Source organism: Antrostomus carolinensis, unplaced genomic scaffold (assembly GCF_000700745.2).
Source record: "Antrostomus carolinensis isolate BGI_N321 unplaced genomic scaffold, ASM70074v2 scaffold11628, whole genome shotgun sequence".
Lineage (NCBI taxonomy): Eukaryota > Metazoa > Chordata > Aves > Caprimulgiformes > Caprimulgidae > Antrostomus > Antrostomus carolinensis.
The window spans coordinates 11,409-32,367 of NW_010335019.1; the positions used below are offsets into that span (position 1 = coordinate 11,409).

Below are 20,959 nucleotides of genomic sequence, written 5' to 3' on the forward strand. Positions count from 1 at the left end.
TGGAAATAATAGCTGCTTTAGAACTTGGACCTTAAATAATTTTTTCCACTGAAAGAAAATAGCTTTTCATTCCAGAAATGACCAAAGGTCATGCTGCTTTGAAATCTTGCATATCCTTGTGTTCTGAGTATGTTTTTGTGGGTCAGCTCAGGTTAAATTCAGATCATGTAGAAAATAATGTTAAGTTAGAATTAATGACAAGCTGGCTAAGTGTTCCACGCCATTCAGTGTTTGGTAAAAGCATCACTTTCATGTTCTTCCTAGTGAGGAGAGCTTTTGGTGCACATCCTTCCAGTGAAGGCCCTTTGGGCTGAGTGTGGTTTTTGGATTGGCAGCAGGAGAGGTGGGGATTGCTTGCTGGAGGAATAGGGATGCTCTTTCCCCCTTGCAGCGCAGTGACAGTTCGTGGTGCATGTTCTTACTGCTTACTGCTGCTCCTTCTGCTGCCTTCCACGTGAAACTGTAAGACTAAGGCTCTGTCTTTTCAGGACACGGTGGAATAGCCAGCGCTGTTGTGGAAAGTGGAGCTGTTAATTTAGGTGTGCCTGTCATCTTCCAGTGTGGATGATTTAGATACTTCCTTCTGATATCAGGTGAATGCTGTCTTCATCTTGTTGTTAAATACTTTATTGCAGAAGGATGGGGACAGTGGCTGTGGCAGTGTTTCTTGGTCTCAGGGAGGCTGTGTTGCGAGTGGTAGAGAGGTTCCCGAGTACCACATGATTTGTTGTATCACGAGGGGTGGCGGTGGCAGACTTAGCCAGGTCCTGTTTGTAAAGCATGTGAGCAGCCTGGTGAAAGGCATGTGAGAGATGCAAAGTATTGTTTCTGTCGTGCTCCTGAGTCCTTTCAGTTGTGTTCAATTGCTTTTTCGTTCTTTTCCTTGACAGTCTTGGCTTGTGGGCGGCTCTTCAGCAATCCCAACTGGAACCTCACACCAAAAGGCACCATGATAGTGATGACTGACGTCACTGCAGCCCCCAGATTGGGGTCAACTGCCACCACTCCAGCTGTGGCTCCCAACTTCTCCTGGATGCCAGAGGATGGCAGCCCCACAGCTGTGGAGCAGCCAATATTCCTCATGACCACTGCTGCTCAGGCCATCTCAGGTTTCTTCGTATGGACAGCTTTGCTCATCACCTGCCATCAGGTAAAACCCTGTCACTCATACTTCTCATCCTTTTCCCCACATGGTGGAACACCTGTGATACCCTGGCATATCTCTGCCAGATACATCTCTGTGTGATGGGGGTTTGCAGACTCTGGGGTGGTATCAGCACCTCTTCTTTGGGGTCTTATATATTCTCTGTGCTGATCAAGGTGGCAACTTTTATATGAAGGCCTTTTCCCACCCAGGTTCAGACTGTTTCTGTAGTGTGAATGGAGAGGAAACAAACTCTTTAAAACTAGCAGGTGTAAAACATTTGGCCATGTCTGGAGTGTTTGCAGAAAGGTGTGTTATCTCAAGCCATCCTTTCCCAGGTCTTGTAGCTGAATCTAGCCATTTTGTTATTGTGTCAGCTGTCAGCTAAATGATCGTGGTCATCTGTTGTTTGACATACCTCCTTTGATCTCCTGTGCCAGTGGATTCCACAGGCTGAACTCTGCTGCGGAAAGGAGTAGCAGGAAATGTTTTATTTTAATTTTCTCCCCTCCCCTCTTTCTGGGACAGGTGTCCTGGGAGCCAGAACGAGTCAAGCCCTGCATCCTGTTCTGTACCTCTCTTTCACGCGGTTGTCATGTGAACTGAAAAACACAGTGGGGAAACGCAAGCCCTGTTATTTATCAACCTGTGTTTTGTACCTGTTGGTCCGTAGATTCCAGAGTGATGACTAGAATCTAGAAAACTACAGCCTATTCATGGAGTACTGGTGCTAGTGAAGTTCGAAAATGGATTAGTCACTGATGAATAAGAGTAACACCTGCAGTTTCACCAGCTCGGGTAACAATTACAAGTGCCATGGATCCTCCTGTTTCAGAGCACAAATTGATTGCCTACTGAGGGCAGGAAAAAATCTTTCCTCTGCGGTGTAGCATTGCACAGTTGGGCATTAATGCCCTTCTCCAAAGAAGCCAATGGAGGGCAGTGCCAGAGAGACACTGTTGATTGAAATGTGCTTTTGTCCTGTTACAAGGCAGCAGTTCTTGTGCTCTTGTAAGTGCATGGATTGCAGGGCTCTTGTGACATCCCAAGGGCAAAGCTTAGAGTCATCTGAACTCCGGTGTCAGCTGTCCTGTGCCGGGTGAGGTGTGTCACTGGGATTGTCACAAGGAAAAAATATCCGTAAGGTTTGGTAGTTTATTTTCAACCTGTTTGCCTCAGGAAATGAGGCTTTTGTCAGCTCCTCATGGGATAGGGAGAGGAAGCAGAAGTATTTTGAGCCTTTCAGTTGATTTTGACCAGATCTGACCAAGATACAGGGAGAGATGAGCCACAGACAGCTGGGGAGAGACAACCCCCTCTCCTTTACAAGGGGAAAGTTGAGAGCATCAATGTGTGCTTCGTCAGAGGATCCTCACAGCACCCCCAAATGCAGGGTGAAGCTTCAGACAAATGCTTGTGCCTCTTCAGGGAGCAAAATCAGTCAGCTGTGAAGCACGTATGTAATGAAGTAGCTGTTACTAGTTCCAGCAGATGGGGCAGCAGCTTGATGAGGGTTGCTGAACGGAGGCCTTGCCCCTGGAGAACGTGCCCTCTGTTGACTCCGTGGCTGACAGAGCGTACCCGCAACTCATGCCAACACTCTGGCTGTGTTATTAGGCCATTGCAGGAGTGGTGCTCATCTCCAGAGCATGCTTGTGGTCAGTACCTTTCCCAGGAGGTGGGTATTCTGTGAAAAAGCATCTTAGGCATGGAGTTTAATGATGGATGGCTAACAAGCTGTGAGCAGTGGGAGTGGGTAGGGTGGGGACATTGCAGTCCCCTCAGCCAGTGACTTAGGGGGATTGGCATGTGTGCAGGCAGTCAGACAACACAGGCGGTGCGGCTGCGAGGTTCCTTTGAGCTCGGTGCTCCCTTGGTGGCTGGTGCTTTGTGGCCGTGCTGTCACCGATGCACAGAATGGCACTTTTGGAGCAGACAGGCTGTGACTTATCAGCTCTTGGCAGTGCTGTGAAGGGCTCTCGCAGGTTGTTTCAGGTGAAAGTCTCAAAAGCATCCAAAACTGCCAAGAGAGTGAGAGTGTTTACAATGAGCATGTGCTTAAATGCGTGTTCCTTCCCTCTTCAGAGAAAAGCAGCCCGTGGTGTTGGGAATCTTAGGCACTTAAAACAGGATAGCAGCAGTATGGGACTGATAATTAGAAAAAAAGATATGAACAAAAGAATATGGACGTGGTGGTGATGATAACGGTAGATTAATTCCCTATAAGAAACTAGAATTAGAAATGCCTCCACTTTGTTTTCCTCCTCCTTCCCACTCTCTGCAAACTAAGGGATGCTGTGTCAGTGATAACAGTGAGTTATTTTTTTTATGTTCATCATGTTGAGGCTGCTGAAGGCAATCAAGGTATGATTTACTGAGTTTGTTTTTCCTGGCCCAGTTGACTTTCTAGTTCCATTTTCTTCTCTCTGTTCCGTATACCACTGACCCTGGTCTCCCCTCTCCATCCCCTCAGATCTACATGCATCTTCGCTACTACAGCTGCCCAAATGAGCAGCGCTACATTGTTCGGATCCTCTTCATTGTGCCCATTTACGCCTTTGACTCATGGCTCAGCCTCCTGTTCTTCACCAATGACCAGTACTATGTTTACTTTGGCACAGTGCGGGACTGCTATGAAGGTAAGGAGGGATCAGACAGAAAATGGGGGAGGTGGGAAGTCTCTGCTCTGAGAGGATTCTTGTTTCTGGTTGGGCACACGGAGAGAAAGCATCACTGTCACCTCCTGAGACAAAGGTTTACAGTGTCTGGATGATCATGGCTTGTGCGGTGACTGACAGTCATAGAATCATAGGGTGGTTTGGGTTGGGAAGGAACTTTAAAGATCATCTAGTGCAATGCCCCTGCCATGGGCTGGGACATCTTTCACTAGATCAGATTGATCAAAACCCTGTCCAACCTGACCTTCTCCCTCAGTGACCTCTGAGCATGACAAGATGTGTTGACCCTTCCCTCTGATGTTCTGTAGAGACTAAGTTTATGATTTTCTTGGGTCCTTTGCTTCAGGAAGGTGTAAAGCCAAGAATCTGTTTCTAGCTGGGTGTTTAAAGTGAGGTACCAGTTAGTTCCCAGTTTTTGGAACAGCACGCACTTAGCAGCCAGATGCTTGCTTTGTCCTGTTTTCCTGGCAGTTTGTTAGTGGTGTATTCTTCTGGACCCATCCTGTGGCCACTTGTGTGATCATGCAGGGTAGCACAGCCACCGTGTGCTGGCGTTGGTGAGGTGTGAAGTGCTTTGGAGTCCTTCAGAGTCCTGTTAGGAGACAAGGTGCCGTGTTTGGGATGAGTTAGCAATTGCTTTGTGTTTTGTTATCTGCTGCAGATACCACTAGCATTTTATGTGAGGGAACAGTTGCATTTTATGTGAGAGAACAGTTGCTCTCCAGTAGATACTGTCTAAACTTCCCCCCTGATCTCACCCAGAACAGAGCCTTCTACCTATCCAGCAGGAGAAACTGCACTTTAGCAGTGTATTTTTGAGGACAGTTTATCACCATACCCTCATTAAATCATAATTCACTGGTGCAGTTGTTTTGTGAGATCTGCATTGCAGAGAGATGCCCCCAGCCATGTGAACAAGTTAATTGGCTGAAGGGACCAGCAGGGCCCTTTTCACATCCATGACAATGCTCTGAGATGCAGCAGCAGATGGCAAACGCGCGCGTCTGATTCGGAAGGTATCTTTGTTTGGGCCTGGGTTTTTTTCCTTCCCTCCTTCCCTGCCCTGTGCACGTGTGTAGGTCTAGCAGGAAGCCTGCTGCTCTGTGAAACTCCTCTCCTAGAAACAGCCAGTGTCCCTCTGCCTCACTGGTTTGGGGAGTTTGCAAACATCTGAGTGTCTGCTCAGGAAGCAGCCCATGCTCCAGAGTTTACCTCCACACGTTGGGCTGTGCAGAAAGTCTACAGGTGGAGGTGAAAGCACCTTCAGTCAGCAGGTTCTCTCCCTCACTTTTTCTGGGGGCCACTTTGAAACAGCCTTTTTGTTCTCTGCCTTCCCTTGCCATCCACCTTACAATTTCATTTTTGTGAAGGTATTAGGTTGCAAAGTGGGAGGAGCTCTGTTAGGGAACAGGAGGAGAAGACCCTGTTCGTAAGTTTTGAAAGCTGTCTCGGGCCATTTGTGGGCTGCATTTCATGGTGTGTGTTAGGATGAGCGTATTTTGGCGTTGCTCTTTCACATGACTCTGCTTCTTTATGAACCTGGGTGTCAGTAACACTGACACAAGTAGATTTTGTTGTTGTTGTTGTTGTTGTGTTGATGTCATAAGCACCCTCTGATGAATGTGGATCACGAATGGGGGAAGGGTTGCTGGTGTGGTAAGCTTTTATAGTTAGCACTCATTTATTTTGTGGACAGAGGGGCAGGTATTTCCCTCCCTTTTTCTTTGTTTGTTTTTATTTTCTTCCTCTGATGTCATCTCTTCCCTGGTGCTTGTGGAATGGGCAGATGGTATTGTAATAACCACATCAGAGGGCAGGGGTCACTGGAGTACAATAGGAAATGCTCAGCTTTTCTTCCTCTGGGTGCTGGGACCTGTCAGCTAAGTTGCAGGAAAATTGCAGGCAAAAGGGGTTACCTAACTTATTTAAATAAGTTTTCTGTGGTTGATGTTTTCTCTCCTAATAAAGGCTTTCTCAAAATTATTGCTGCGTGAACACACCTAACTTTGTTCAATAACGAGGATTACAGATGGAATAACAATATCCCAATTATATACATAGTAGCAGGTATACCACTGGCTTTTATGTGCTGTGGCATTCTTGCCAGGTAGGCAAATCTACAAGCCATAAATATAATGTTTGAAGATTATGAGTGTTTTGGGGAGTGTTGAGTACCTCTTTTCCAGGGCATAGTTTGAATGCTTGTAGAATTATTAGAGTTGATGTCTGACTTTGGACATTCATCCATGTGGGAAAATTGACCTCGGGTCTAGTAACTGGCTGCTCAGTGAGGTCAGCTGCTCAGCACTGGACATTATTAGGCTTTTGTTCTTATTTCTAAGTTCCTTGGGACTTCTGGTTTCATCCCAAGTTATTTTCTCTTTGTATTATGTTAATGCTGGAGGCCAGAACCGAGATTTGGGTATTGGTATTCCAGGGCATGTCTGCCTACAGACTATCATAGAAAATAATGTTGAAAGAGGGGTCACCTGGTCTGTCATTTTACCCCCAGACTGTATGTGGCAAACTTAGGAGTACAGACCTTGCCCTAAAAATCTCTACAACTGTATGAGGGTCCAACAGTGCTTATAACAAGTCAAGAGAGTGGTGGACAGGGCAGGTACAGGCATACTCTATGCACCATTAAGTGGCTTTGGATCCCATGAAAAGGAAACATGTCTGCAGTTATGATGAGAGCCGTCCCCACAGTGTCTTCACCTCAGTTTATATATATCAGCAAAACTGAGCCTTGAAGAGAACTGAAATGGGGCAGTGTTAGTGCTCAGTCTGAGAAGGCTCTTCCTCATTGGTACCAGGTTGCTGGGGAAGGCAGAAAAGAGGTAGCCCAAGGAGAAGGCTATTCAGTACACAAGAAATTTCAGCTTTCTGAGGAAATGAAGCACAGAGTATGTTATTCAAAAATCTCCACTAGATATGAAAACAGTTTCACTGATTTGTAAAAACTCTCTGTTTCTCCAGCTGTTAAGTCTATAATGTGGTTACCTCAGAGAGAGAAACTGTATGCATCACCTAAAAGGTTAAATGCAGGAGATAAGATATGGTTGATAGATCAGAGAGAACTTTTCCAAATTATTTAGTACCAGTGTAATGTCCTGGAATACTGCACAGGAACCCTGTAAAGAATGGTGTCTTACAGATGCCAAGTAAAACAGAGTCTGACCATAGTTTTAAATGGTCCTGTGACCCTTTTGGCATGAGTCATGGAACTGGCCTGGGACCTTGGCCAAACTCCAGTTCGCATAGTCTTGTGAGTGCTGAGGTAGGATGATAAATGCAGTGAAAATAATCTGGAGTGCTTTGAAGGGAAAGATGCTGCATAAGCAGTCCCTGCTAATGTTTGGTCTGTTGCCTGTACTCTTGGTCCCCGTACCTGTTTTGAAGTTGGTTGTCATTTTACTTTGATTGATGTCTTTTCAGCCTTTGTAATATACAACTTTCTCAGTCTCTGCTATGAGTACTTGGGAGGAGAGAGCTCCATCATGTCTGAGATCAGAGGGAAACCAATTGAGTGAGTATTTATTGTGCTTACAGCATGATGCTCTCTTCCTTCTGTACCCATCTACCATGCCTCTATCCCTGCCCCAAAAAACTGTCAGGTGGCAAATGTTTGCTGGGACTGAGCAGCATGGTTGGTGATGATCTACTGGTACCCTGCTCTGAGGTAGATCAGGCTGATCACATCCTCTTAGGCAAGCTGAACTGACTCACAGCTTTTCTGGATACCTGCCTACTCTTTTGTTTCCTTTCTTATTCCCTTCTCCTTTAAATCTTTCCTGTCTTCAGTTGGTTGTGTGTGCTTCCTCTAGGATGTGTGTTTCTCCCCATGCTACTCAGTTAAAAAAAAAAAAAAAATTGTAACATGGAGTCAGGGTGTTGTTTTAAACACATCTCTGAAAGAATATCTGGCTGTGTAACTAATCATGTTGGAGAAAGCACTGGTCCTGCAACTTTACCACAGAGAGACAGATGAAGAGGGCAGGAATCTTGCACTCTAGCCCAAATCTTGCTTCTGAGCCCTGTCATCTTGTATTGGCTCTTTTAGGTCCAGCTGTGTATATGGGACTTGCTGCCTGTGGGGAAAGACCTATTCAATTGGATTCCTGAGGTTCTGCAAACAGGTATGGGCTGGAGGAACTGTGCCATCCTCTACAAGTGAATCAAGTGTGAAGGTGGCAATGGGGACTTTTGCTGATGAACTTCTGAGATGAGCACTCCTTTGAGGGGGTTTATAATATAGTTTTGAGAGGCCTGCAGACTGCTGAGAAGACAGAGTGTTTTGGAGTTTGTTTTTTTGTTTGTTTGTTTTGAATGTTCTTAATATTTTCTACTCAGGCCTGCATCAGGAAGGCCTTAGCAAAAGACCCAGTTTATCTCCTGGATCTGATGTTAGCCCTGGGAAGAAATTCTGATTTCTTCTTCCCTTTCTGGATTGCAGAGGTCCCAACTTTAAGAAATTGATGGCTGTGTTGTGTTGCAGACACCCCACAGTTGTGTAACAGCCTCCTGAATTCCCAGTGCTGCTGTTGTGGTTTAGAGTTGAGGAGGGGGTGGAGGTTAAGCATGACACAACACTTTGTAGGAGGAACAGTATTGCTCACCATGTGTGTCTGTCTGTGCTGAATTGAATATGTCAATGGGGAGGGAATGGGGGAGATCCAAACCTTGATACAGCCCTTGTCTGCTCGTCCCAGGTCAGTCACCTCTGGCTGCCATGAAACAGCAGGTGAGTTTGAAGGCTTTGCTCACTTGCTGAAATGAACACATGAGGTTTCTCTGGAGACACTGTGAAACTGCTCTGGTTCATTGAAAGGGCTCAGGTCATTGTAATTCCAGTCACTGGGTCTAGATATCTGCCCTGGCTTCTTCTCCGCATCATGACACGACCCATCTTCTGTGTTTTAGCAATATGCAGGAACATCAAAGGAACAAACAATGCAACCTCATAGTAATATCCAGTGTTAATCTCTGCAGCACAACTGGCCCTTTTCAAAAGACCACATCTTTCTTTTCTCTGTTCTATTTGTCCTGTGCTCCCTCCTCATGCCTTTCTTGTTTTCTTCCCTGATACTTTATTTTCTAATTTGCTCCCAGTAGGCTGCTTCGCCTGTTTTTCTTGGACTTCATTTGTACAGCCTTTGATTGATTTGATGCATTAGCTCTTCTTTTTGCTCCTAATGTTAACTTTTACCTTTTAAATATGTCATAAGCAGATGTAACACCTATCAAGGTGAATGAGTGCTGGAGAAGTAGTTTCCCTTAGACCTCTTGTTCTCATGTTCCACAGCCTCTGGCAGTTACCTCCACATGGGTTGCACCTGGCTGTATTTGGAAAGTTTTTTCACAACAATGAAGACTAGAAGCATGGGGTTCTTTTTTTTTCGGTTTTGCTGGCTTCTGCAAATCCTCAGTTTATTTGGTAACTCTGGCTTAGGTGGATATTTTACTTTTCCTTTGCTGCTGTCTGGCAGCAATTCTTCTAGTCAGGCTGCTCTTTGCAAACTGCTAAGTCTGCTGTGGAGGCTGTGAGGGAGGTGCCTTGCAAAGGGATGTTTAAATACTTCCGTCTTTCTTGGCTTGAACTTCAGTGTTGGCTTCGTGAGAAATCTTTGACACCAAGACTTGCTTTCTGGTACTTCTAGACTTCCAGGATTGCTGAGTAAGACCTTTCAAGGCAAATTCCTCGTAAAGCTGGTGCAAAAGGGCAACAGAGCACACCTCAGTTCTCATCTGTGCAGTATCCACCATCGTGATGATCAGGAAGAGGAATGTGCTGGAAGGAGCACCTTGCCCATTTTATCCCTGTTCTCAGTAACTCCAGCACTCCTGTTGCCTCCCACCACCACTTGCCCATTTTCTGCTCTTTCCAACCCCTTTCATCTTGAAGGAATCTGTGTTATAACCATTACTTCTTTCCGTCTTCACCCCCGCCCCAAGCTGTTCTCAGGCAGGTGCTTGCTGTGGGTCGGTCAGTCTGCCTGCATTGCCTGCGGCCCTTCAGCAGTCCAGTGGAGTGCCAGTGGCTGTGGTGTAAAATCTGGACAGCTTGTTTCCTTAAAGATGTCCTGATCAAGGTTCTTTGCTGGGTGTGTGTCTGGTGACCCTCACAGATGGGTCACACACCATCCATGTGCTTCCTGTATGCCATAGCATCTTCTAGGGAAGCAACTAAAAATAGGACCTGGTGGTTTGAATTGCAGGGAAATGGTTAAAACATCCCCAGACTGGAAAGAGGGGAAGCTCAGAGAACAGAGTTGTTTACGAATTAGCTTGACCTTTTCCAGTTCACATATTTACAGTGACTCACTAACTGGCATGTGCTGGGGTTTTTAATCTCCTTGAAGTCTTATGACCACTAACAAATTGCATCGTATCCAAAGCAATTATTCCTGTTTGGTTTTGCCTTCTTTCCATACACAGCCTTCCCTACGTGTGCACAGGTCAACACCTGCCCAGGCTCTTCCAGCCTCCTTCAGGGAAACTTGGGTGACATTTTTAGGACCACAACCCTCTGCTGTCTTAGGACCTCAGAGTTCAATGTCTCCAGAAAAATGAAGCATGGGCTTCCTTTGAGAGAGGCGGAGTCCAAATTGCAGCAGTGATTTATACTGGCACAATGGATAGAGCTGATCCCAAGTGCTATGGAGCACTTGGGGAGATTCAGCAAAAGTCATGTGGGTGACAAATCAATAGCTCTTAATTTCTGTCTGGCGACGCACGTTGGTGTGATACAAAATGCCTTAACATGGTGGCAGCTGTCAAAGTTCCTCTTCAGAGAGTTGGGTTCTCCTCCTGTACGAGGGACCATCTTGCCTAGGTCATGGCAACTGTGGATTGGAGTTTGCTTCCCTTCCCCAGTGTCCCTTTGTTAAACTTGCTGTGTCTGTACCGTAGCACAGTGTGGTATTTTTTTTCTTCAAGCCATTACCATGCATAAATATGCTGCAACACAGCCTATGAAAGAGAGCTCTGGAAGAGAGCAGCTGAGCATTTTCTCGGAGCAACATAAAGAGAGGTTTTTCTTCCCATCCAGTACAAGTGGATAGCACACATATTTCTCCCGTGTCTCCTGTTGGGTGCTGCAGTCCTCAGGCACAGTCGATTAGCAAGCAATGGGGTCAGACTCCTTGTTAGGACTGGATCGTGTTGCATTGCTACGCTGTCCCAGTGGAGATATTGTCATGGTGATTGTTTGGGAACTTGGCCTTTTGGACCTTCTGTCTTCTCATTCCTCCTCTCTCATTCCTGTAGGCTACCCTGCAGTTTTGTGTGGTGAAGCCCCTCATGGCGATCAGCACAGTCATCCTTCAGGCCTTCGGCAAGTACCAGGATGGTGACTTTGAGTAAGTTTGTTTGTCTAGCAAGCATGCTTCGGCTGCCCCTTCTCTGCCCAGCTGTGTTTATGGTCCTTAAGTGGCTGTGGGAGAAGACAGGGGAACAATATGCACGTGAGAAAAGAGGGCAGAGGTAAGCCTGTTGGTTGCAGGTTTATTCTACCTCAGTTTGGGGGAGGGAATGGGACAGGGAGGCAGGAATGAAATGGAGTTTTAGAACTTCCCAGTGATGGCAGCAAGGGGAAAAGATCATGCTGAAATTTCAGGCATTCATATATCTCCTTTTTTTTCAGTGTAACCAGTGGCTACCTCTATGTGACGATCATCTACAACATCTCTGTCAGCCTGGCACTGTATGCCCTCTTCCTTTTCTACTTCGCCACACGTGAGCTGCTCACTCCGTATAGCCCAGTCCTCAAGTTCTTCATGGTGAAGTCTGTCATCTTCCTGTCCTTCTGGCAAGGTGAGCTGCTTTTCTCTTCCCTTGGTAGGCACAAAGCTCTGTGCAGGGCCTCAGGCACTAGAGTTGATACAACAGTTGCTGATTAATAGCCAGAATGTCTTTCTGTATTATTATTACATTCATTTTATAGTCTTTCAATGCTTTTCTCTGGGAAACCTCTTTTGCTCATTTTCATGTTTTATCTCTATGCTCCTGAATCCTCACTATGCCTGTGTGTGTGTGCATGTGCATATCTGCCAGGCAACATCAGCTGTTTGGATTAAGAGTCCTTCACATTAGTGGAACAGTCATAAAGCACAAGCTGCCCACGTTTTATCTACATGCTGCCGTTTTATTGATTAAAGTGGCACATCTAAAAATTTTTAGGACTTTTTTTATTTTAGTGCTTTATAAATGAAATTCTAATGGTATGTCTGTGACTCATGTGAAGGAGCAAGTTGGCTGAATGCAGTGTGTGCTGCCACAGAACCGCCACTGAGCGGAAGGACTTTCAGAATACATACATATGAAGCAGAGGCACATTCAGAAATCTGAAATTCCACCTCAGCTTAGTGCTTCTTGCTAATTGGCTTGAAGCATTTCCCTGTTCAATGCCCTGCTTTGGTTTACTGAGTTGCACTTCAAAGACTAATTGAGTAGGAACTTGGGTGGAATTTAGGCTGCTGGAGTATGGCTCATCCTCCCTGTCTACAGACAAACTAATAAACTCTCTAGTTTATCATCTTGAGCCATCTGGTCACACACTTTCTGCCTTCTCTGGAATTCTTCAGCCACCTGGCTATGGACAAGGAGGAACATCTTTCTTGCAGTGGTGTCAAAACCACTTTATGCTTAAATGAAAAGCTCTGTTACTTCAGTTTTTGGTCTAGCTAGAGATCACAGAAATATCTGACTGCTTCTTACCCTTTTGGACTTAAGTCCTGCAGCAGCTAGTTCCACAGATTATGCATCAGTTGAGAATAGAAGAGGGTCAGTGTTTGAACATTCTTTGCTTAAACATTTGTCTCATTTATTTCTCCGTTCTCTGTTGTACAAACGAGCGTAGATGGGAGTATCTAGCCTTCTCTGTTTGTAGCTCCTGTGTTAAATGGGTTTGCATCTAGGACATACAGCACAGGTAGCTATTTCAATTCCTTACAGTTAGTATGCCATCATGTTTTCTCCAAATTTACATGATCTTCTTGCTTTGTTTAGGGATGCTGTTGGCCATCTTGGAAAAGTGTGGTGCCATCCCCAAAATCCACTCTGCCACTGTGTCTGTGGGTGAAGGCACAGTGGCTGCTGGGTATCAGGACTTCATCATTTGTGTGGAGATGTTCTTTGCAGCCATCGCTCTGCGCCATGCCTTCACATACAAGGTGTATGTGGACAAGAGACTTGATGCCCAAGGTAGGAAGTATGCCAGTGCATATGTATGGCATGTCTATTTGGTAGCAAGACTGGGTGGAGTCTGGTCCCTCCGGCAACCAACACACTGATCAGACTCCCAACCTGAATGCTTGGAAAACATCACATTCCCTCCTCTGTGGTGTCTGAACAGATTCATTGTGCAACGTCTCTGCAGGGCAGAAACCTTGTCTGAATGGCATTGTTCCCTTTTCAGTTCCCCAGTATGCCACCCACGACAGCTTGTTGCAGACCTGAGGGCTGCAAGAAGTTGCATCCTTCTTTTGGTAGATTGGGTTTGTCCTCCTTCCTGTCTCCCCAAAGGGGAACTCCATTGCTCCAGATTGTGCAACAGACTGAAGGCAAGAGGGACAGGGCCTGAAACAGGCTCTGTTTTGAATCTGGCCCAGGAAGATGAGGCTGTGCTTTGGCAATATATTTGGTTTGGAGGAGCAGGATCTTCCTGTAATGACTTTATGAGGGCTGGGCTGCTACCAGGTCTTATTCCAGGGAAGAAGAAGGTGTATGTTATCTCTGGGAAAAGGGGATTCTCGTGCCCAGTCTGTGCAAGTATATTTGGTGTTCTCCAAATAAAGGGGTTATTTCATGCTGGGGGGAGTCTGTGCTGAGGTGTGGGAAAACAGCAGCCCTTGGGTAGTGTTCATATAGGTGATTCCTCCATCCCAACCAGCCCCAGAGGTTTTGGAAGGTCAGTGGCCGCAGCTGGGGGAGATGAGATCTGTGGGTGATGAAAGGGTAAACTGCTGGCGAGTACAGTGGGGGATGTTTTGGTGGTGGGTCTTGTTCAGTTCTTGTTATTTCCTCTCTCTCTCTCTCTGTGTCTCTCTCTGTCTCTCCTCTCCCTTTTATCTCTCCCTTGCTTTGGCCACTCGTCCCCGATGCAGCTGTTCCATCATATGGGCCATACGGTAGGTACAGCATGCTCTGTGTGTTTGCCTGTTGTTTTTTAACTGGGATGCTGTTCTGTCCTGATTCCCAGCCTGCCTATTGCCTGCTTTGTCCCTTGTTCCCCTTTCCTTGTAGGTCTGTAACTCAGCTGCCCTCACACAGCTGCTTTAGGGTTGTCTGGATCATAAGTTGTAAAACAGCCCCTTGGGCAGCAGCACAATACCCAGCTTTAGAGCATTTCTTTCAGAACTGTGTGAATCTCTCCCAAAACAGTTGCAGAGGCTCTCAAAGGAGCCAGTTTGCTGTCTCACCCCAGCCTCCCTTCACTTCATAATTGCCACAGATGATCAGCATGCTTTGGTTGTTTGGTGATCTCATCCCCAGGACTGAGCAAAGCCCATGCTGGAAATGGGACCCAGAAGCCATGAGAAATGGCAGCTCCTAGAAGGACATACAGCCTTACTCTGTGCTCAGCATTTGAGTGGGACAATCTCCAGCTGTCGTGCCCTTCATGGTATCACTGTGACACCCTCCACCCGTGGAATGGTTCTCTAGTACTGACTGTTCCCCTCCTTTGCACTGCTTTCCACTTTTGTGATCTCTTTCCTGTGGGCCCTTTGATACTGCCTATCAGTCTAATTTCCAGTGAGTGGGAATGGCAAATGACATTTCTCCTATATTTTTAGAATTTCTTTAGTTTTTGTCTTCTGAAACTCTTTACAGGAGAACCTCCCTACCTGACTGTCTTCACTGCACAGCCAAGCCAGCACAGGTAGCATGTAGTGGAGGTTGTCACTGTGGATACGTCCCATTTTCATGGCACGTCCCCCGTTTGGTGCTGAGGTAGATACACTTGGCTAGCAGTGGCTGGATTTAGGAGCACTACTGGTAAAACTTGACACCATCTGTGTGGCATTTCCTCAGCAGCTGCTTAAAGAAGTCTGTAAAATAACTTCTGCAGGATCTAGGAGTGCATGTTCGCTGTTCTCCTTACCTTCGTGTTAAGGGATGTGGGGGTAGGCAGCAGTATTCTTCACTTGTCCCTCCCCATCTTACCCCAACAGGTCGCTGTGCTCCCATGAAGAGCATCTCCAGCAGCCTCAAGGAGACCATGAACCCCCATGACATCGTCCAAGATGCGATCCACAACTTCTCCCCAGCCTACCAGCAATACACCCAGCAGTCAACGCTGGAGCATGGTCCGCCCTGGCGCAACGGCGGTCATGTTATCTCACGCTCCCAAAGCTGCTCGGGTGCCCGTGACAATGAGAAGACCCTCTTGCTGAGCTCCGATGATGAATTCTAGGAGAGGAAACTGCCAGCACAGGCTGTCGTTTTCCTTCTCGTTGTTTGTTTGGGGTTTTTTTTAATTTATTGAAGCAGAAACATGCAGGTCATATCACTTCCTAGAGAGTGCAGATTGCAAAAGTGGGCACTTCCCATTAGCTTTTGAGGGTGTGGACACCGTGAACAGTGTGGAGGTGGGGGAATGATCGAGACTCTGTTATCCAGCCCATTCCTTACAGATGCAATTGACTGGAAATAATTGACGCAAAGCTCCAGGGTTTGGGGCTTTGGCCTCCCACACCTGCCTGGCTTGATGTGGAGTGTGACTGGCCGGAGCCTGGAGTTGTGGCCAAAAATGTTTTGGGTTTCTTTTTTCTAGCTGGACAACCCAACTGCTTTGTATTCCTCTTCTTGAATGGTTGATGTAGGCACAGTTTTCTCCCCCAGCTCCCTGATACCAACATCTCTGTGATCCTTGGGAAATGGGATTAGGATGCAGTGATAAGCATTCCTGGGGACCAGACCAGAGACTGGTCTCTCTATAGCCATTGCCTTGAACGCTTAGTAAGGAACATCTGCCCTCACCCTCCTAAGCACCTGGTTGTGCAGTCCTGTACTTGAGTGAGCGAGGGGGAAAAGGACAGGACTTTCTTCCTGTTCCTCTGGTCCCCACAAACTCCCTGCTCCCCATCAAAGCTGATGCTTGTTGAAGCTCAGCCACAATGGAATTACTGTCTCAGAAGGGCAGGGTTTTCTAATCATCAGGTGTCCAAGCTTCCCATCTCCCTGGCCTTCCTGTTGCAAGAAGCTTCCCTGGAGTGTCGTGTCTCCTACTAACAAGACTGAGGACTGGCCATCATAGGTGATGGAAGTTTGTAGAGCTCTGGCTCTTTCATCCCTCTTTGGGAAAGGAAGATATGTAAACACTAAACCGTTTTTTTCTTCTTGTTTCCTTTCCCCCACAGACATAGCTGTCCCTCTTAAAGGTGTGGATTGCACCAGGTAGCTGCCAAAGCAGATCCTGGTCTCTCACAGGTAGCTCTCCTCATGGTTGTCATCATTGACTTCCTCTGCAAGCTGCACAAGTTTTGCCCTTAGGCTGGAGTATTCAGGAAGGGATGTTGCACACTCCTTCTTTGTTTTTTATCTTCATAGCTGTTCTGGGCCAGACTGGAGCAGGCTTGAAACCTGACATGATCTGACTGGTTAAAATTGTCCCTCTTGGTTTCCCAGGCAGCAGTTGCTGCTGCACATTTCACAGGCCCTGCAGCAACTGCAACACTATCAAGGGTGGAGCCAGCATCCATGGGAGTGGGAAGAGAAGCTTCCCCTTGTTTTTGTTGGGTTTTGGATTGGCCCTAGGTATTTAGCCAAAATAAAAATGATTCCTCTGTAGATCTATCCAGGGACCAGGAAATGCCTCTTGCTTGCTTAAAATTGTCTAGGGGAGAAGAGGGGAGCACACTCAAGTGCCACCGATCAGGTACCCCTTCCCCCAAGCAGGAAGCAAAATGGAGAGTTTGCAGCAAGCTGCTGTGTTCTTCTTGGCTGTAGTTTCTCTGTTCCTCTCCCACTTTAAGCCTGCCCCGACATCAGCAGACCTGTGTATTTCCAGATAGCCCCTTGTTCCTCTGCTAGGAGAACTGGGATCTGGTTTACTGCCTGGCCTTTACCTTTCCTCTTGTATTCTGATCTGCGTGTTTGCTCATTCCCTATCTCAGAAGCGACTGTGAGTGAAGACCACCTCATTTCCTCAGCACCCCTGCCAGAAACCTGTGGTCAGGAGCTGGGGTCAGGGGGAAGGGCTTGAAGAGAGGTGGGTTTGCTCCCTGCTGTGAGGATAAGATAGGGGAAGGTTTAAGGACAGTGTCTCCAGTACTCACATGCCTGAGGGGATGGTGAAGCAGGTGTGAGAGCAATGGTGCTGACTCCTGTGGGAGCTGGAGGCAGGGTCAGTGGGTCCAGCAGCTTCTCTGCTGCTGGATTTCCCCATTTGCACACCCCCTGTGATGCCATGACTGCTTTGCCCAAATCCATCACTGCTTAAATGGACATGCAAACACTATCTGCCAGGCTTTATGCGGGCTTGGTGTAAAACTCCTTTTCCTTATGCCATAAGCCACCTGGAAAGCAGGGCTGAAGATTGAATGGGCTTTCCTTCCATCTTCCATGGCTTTGATTAATATTCCTTTAGCGTGAGGTATTTATGTTATATTTCCCCTCTCTCTTAGGAAAGTGGGGTATGAGACGTGATCCCTTCCTCCTCTTTCCTTGCCTTTGCAGGCCTTGATGATGTCTCAGTGTCACTTAATTGGTGACTGTGCCCAATCTTTTGTCGCATTGAGTGGCTGAGATCTGAAATCTCTGGGCTTGCCCTTTTGAGCTTGAAGATGATCTGGGCTTGGAGAAGCATTTTTAAAAAAATATTTTGAAGTATATGCTGCATATATATGCTGTGCAGAGGATCTGGGTATTCTCAAAGCTTCCTGTATGTAGTGGTTTAAAGTATAACCCTTTTGCACTAGCTGCCTTTGGAAAAGCCTGATGAAGAACTAGCACCCAAACAACAGCCAGCTGCCATGTGTTACCATTTTATATATATACCTTTTTTTTTTTAACACCACACAAAATAATCTCTGAGCTTCCTGCTCTCCCTCACAACAGGTAAGTGCCAGAGCAAGGACTGGCTTTGAAGCTGCTCTGGCTTGGAGGAATAAATATAAGACCCAGAGCTTGAGACCAAGGAGGCCAAGGCATCTGTGGTCTTGCAGGTTTGCTTGTGGTAGCCCAGGGCCCCAGCAAACGTGTTGGTTCCAGGAGTAGGTCCTTGGAGCTGTTCTCCCTCACCTGCTTCCCCTCTCCTTCCTTCCTTCCTTTTTGTTTACCATGTAACATACCCATGGGATTTGTTTATTATTTTTCCATATAGAGTAGTTCTTTGTATATAAACAACTGAAAAAAAAAATGTATGATAAATAAGACAGAGTCACCTAGTTTTGTACCTATTGTGTTTAACTGATGTGAGCTCAGCGACAAGCCGCTCTCTCTATTTTGGTCTTTGTGATGTTATACTCTGCAGAAATGAGCAAATATGATGACAAATAAAAATATAGAGATAATATAGATTGTATTTAAACTGCCTCTGTGTGGTGCTGTCTGCGTGACTTCTCTGAACTGATTCTGAGTTTTTGCTCATTGCAGGAGCTGAGGCTTAGTGCATCAGTGTGTCTTGTCCTCCTACTCCTCAAGAGGAAAGCTTTACAGTCTGTATATGCAGGAGCTGAAAGAGAAGCAGCATTGCAGCAGCCTGGGGGATGAGACATCACTGATGGCCTAGGGCAGCAGTGAAACTCATGTGCCAAAAACCTGGAGCTCAGTGTGAAACAACTGGGGGAGAAAGGGGGCTGCTTTCTCTGACATGGGCCCCAACAGACAGCAGCTCTGGGCTTTTTTTTCTGGGCCAGTTTGCAGTGGCAAGAGGGAATGTGAGTGTAAGACCCAGAACCATCATGTGAGCGCTGCAAGCTACCAGGAGGCTGGAACCTGGCCCACCTGGGTGTCAGAGGAAGATGCTTGTTGCTCCACCTCAGCTCTGAGAAAGGGTGGCTTCCCCAGAGGGAGGTCAGGGCTTCACCTCTGTGTAAGACACCTGCCATGCTTCCTTCCCCTTCTGCCACCCATGGACATGAGCTCCCTGCTTTCCTCCTCGCTGTTCCCAAGGCAGGTGGTGAGGTCACAGAGGGGAAGTTTTTGGGTAGAGTTGCCCCAGTCTTTCTTCCTGCTCTGGGTCTGAGGGCAGCCTGGAAGGAATTTTTCTAGTGAAAAGCATTGCCTTTCCTAGGAAAGGCTGTTTCAGCACAGCTGAACTGCTCCTGAAAGCAAGCACTTTGGGGATGGGTGATGTTCAGCACTAAGCTTGCTTACTTAGCCCCTTTTTTTCCAGAGACTACAAATCTGTGGTTTTTTTCTAAAAAGTCACAGGCTGTCCCCATGCTGTATTTTTTTGAGGCACATTCTTGACCATGTCCTGCAGCAAAGCTAGAGGGAGCTAGAAACCCTGGTCTTCCTGAGACACAGCTCTGTCCTGAAGTTCAAGAATGACAAAACACACTCTCACTGTGGAAAAAACCCAAAAAACAAAAAACTTGCTTTATTTGCAAAGTCTACAAAATACAGAGGAGTCGGGTAGGACACATACTGTAAGTCAGAAAATAAATAAGTATTTTTTTGCTCTATATAAGTATAAGATAAAATGTGATTTGCATATATAAAATATAAAGTACAGCTCTGTACCAACATCCTGGCTGTGCCGAGAGACAGAATGGCAAAGAGGACGTGAAAATAACTTATGTTCGTGCAATAAATAAATCCAAGAGGAGATGGGGTGGGATGATGCGAATCACAGTGCCCCCTCCATGAGCAGCAGGCACCTCTCTCTGGGGAGGGATGGAGCTGCAGCCCAGGGCAGCTGGCATGGCAATATCCAGGCAGGGGAAGGGAAGGAAGGAGCAGGGGGATCATCTCCAGTGGCAGATACTAAGAAGGATCTGCGTCCTGTTACCTCCCCCATGCTCTGTATTTAGCAAACCCAGCTCTTCCTCAGCATTTCAGCCTGCTGAAGAGCCGGTTGTTCCACACAGGTGTCCAAGCTGGAGGAAAAACAAAGGGAGGAGCCTACCTGCCTGCCAGGCATCTCCCAGGAGCAAGGATGCTCTCCACCCTTGCTTCCCACCTCCTGCACCTCCACCCCTCTGCAGCTCTGGCTCTCAGGGGCCAGGAGCACCTTTCTGTGGGCTTTGTAGGCGGCGGGGCACCCAGGAGCACTTAGTGGGGCTGTACAAGCAAGCCTGTGCTGAGCAAAACAGTGTTTATCTCTGCTCCAGCTGCCTCCGCTTCCTTCCTGCCGGTGCTGCTGAGTTTCAGAGACACCCGGCTGGCTGGGCTGAGCGACCCACAGGCAGGAAGAGGCGTGAAGGATGTGTGTGATGGAGAGAGATAAAACAGCACCACTGCCTCCCTGCTTTAAGTAGGACAGCCTGGGCTGACCTGCTCATGTCCCCCAGCTCTCCCCTGTCCGAGGGTCCTTCTATCACCATCACCTCTGAGCCCCTCCAGTGCCGCAGGCTGCCCCGGCACTTTCACATCCCACTCACCCTTACTAGGCACCAACCTGCAGCCACTTTCTCTCCTCCTCTGACCTGCCACCTTCCCTTGCCATCTCCAGCCCCAGAGGCTCCAGCCATGCTGCCACCTCCCTCCCTGTTCCAGCCGTGGTCCAAGTTGTAGAACCAATGCCAACCTCCCTCTCCATTGTGTCCCTTCTGCCTCTTGCTGCAAAACCTCTCCCTGTTTCCCTCCCTGGCACATGCTCCTGGGACTGCCTGGCCTCTGCACTCGGTATTTTTCTGCCAGCTTGGAGCCCTGGGATGCTATCCCACTGCTGCCTGTGCAGGCTCACCCTCTCCTGCCTGCACCCCCTAGGGTGAGGGGTGCCTGGGCAGGGGGCCTGCAGCAGGGGGACAAGGCTGAGTCAGAGGGGAGTGGGCTGTGGGGCTTTGGGGGCAACCAGTGGGGTCCTGTCTTCTGTCCCAACACCCATGCTGCAGCAGCTGTCCCTACATGGAGGAGCTGGAGGTCAAGGGATGGGAGAGGAACGATTTCAGGCACAGGTCCTGGTGGGAAGGAGGTCAGAGAGAGTACGGGAGGGCATTTGTGGGGGAAGGCACCCCAGCAGGGCCAT

The 20,959-nt window shown here is 47.4% G+C and overlaps 1 protein-coding gene across 1 annotated transcript; it reads left to right on the top strand.

Moving 5' to 3' along the window:
- The first annotated feature begins 902 nt into the window (after nt 1-902).
- Nucleotides 903-15,433, top strand: LOC104518642 (transmembrane protein 184B). The gene is made up of 8 exons (XM_010174386.2): nt 903-1,150; nt 3,618-3,783; nt 7,261-7,351; nt 7,886-7,961; nt 11,092-11,183; nt 11,468-11,637; nt 12,832-13,026; nt 14,997-15,433. Exons 1-8 carry the CDS (start codon nt 950-952, stop codon nt 15,236-15,238), a joined length of 1,233 nt encoding a protein of 410 aa, XP_010172688.1. The 5' UTR covers nt 903-949; the 3' UTR covers nt 15,239-15,433.
- The last annotated feature ends 5,526 nt before the right edge of the window (nt 15,434-20,959 follow it).

Coding starts and splice junctions, on each gene's coding strand:
- LOC104518642 (XM_010174386.2), top strand. CDS start 950: ATGATAGTGATGACTGACGTCACTGCAGCCCCCAGATTGGGGTCAACT. Junction 7,352..7,885: donor ATCAGAGGGAAACCAATTGA/GTGAGTATTTAT, acceptor TGGCTCTTTTAG/GTCCAGCTGTGTATATGGGA. Junction 11,638..12,831: donor CTTCCTGTCCTTCTGGCAAG/GTGAGCTGCTTT, acceptor TGCTTTGTTTAG/GGATGCTGTTGGCCATCTTG.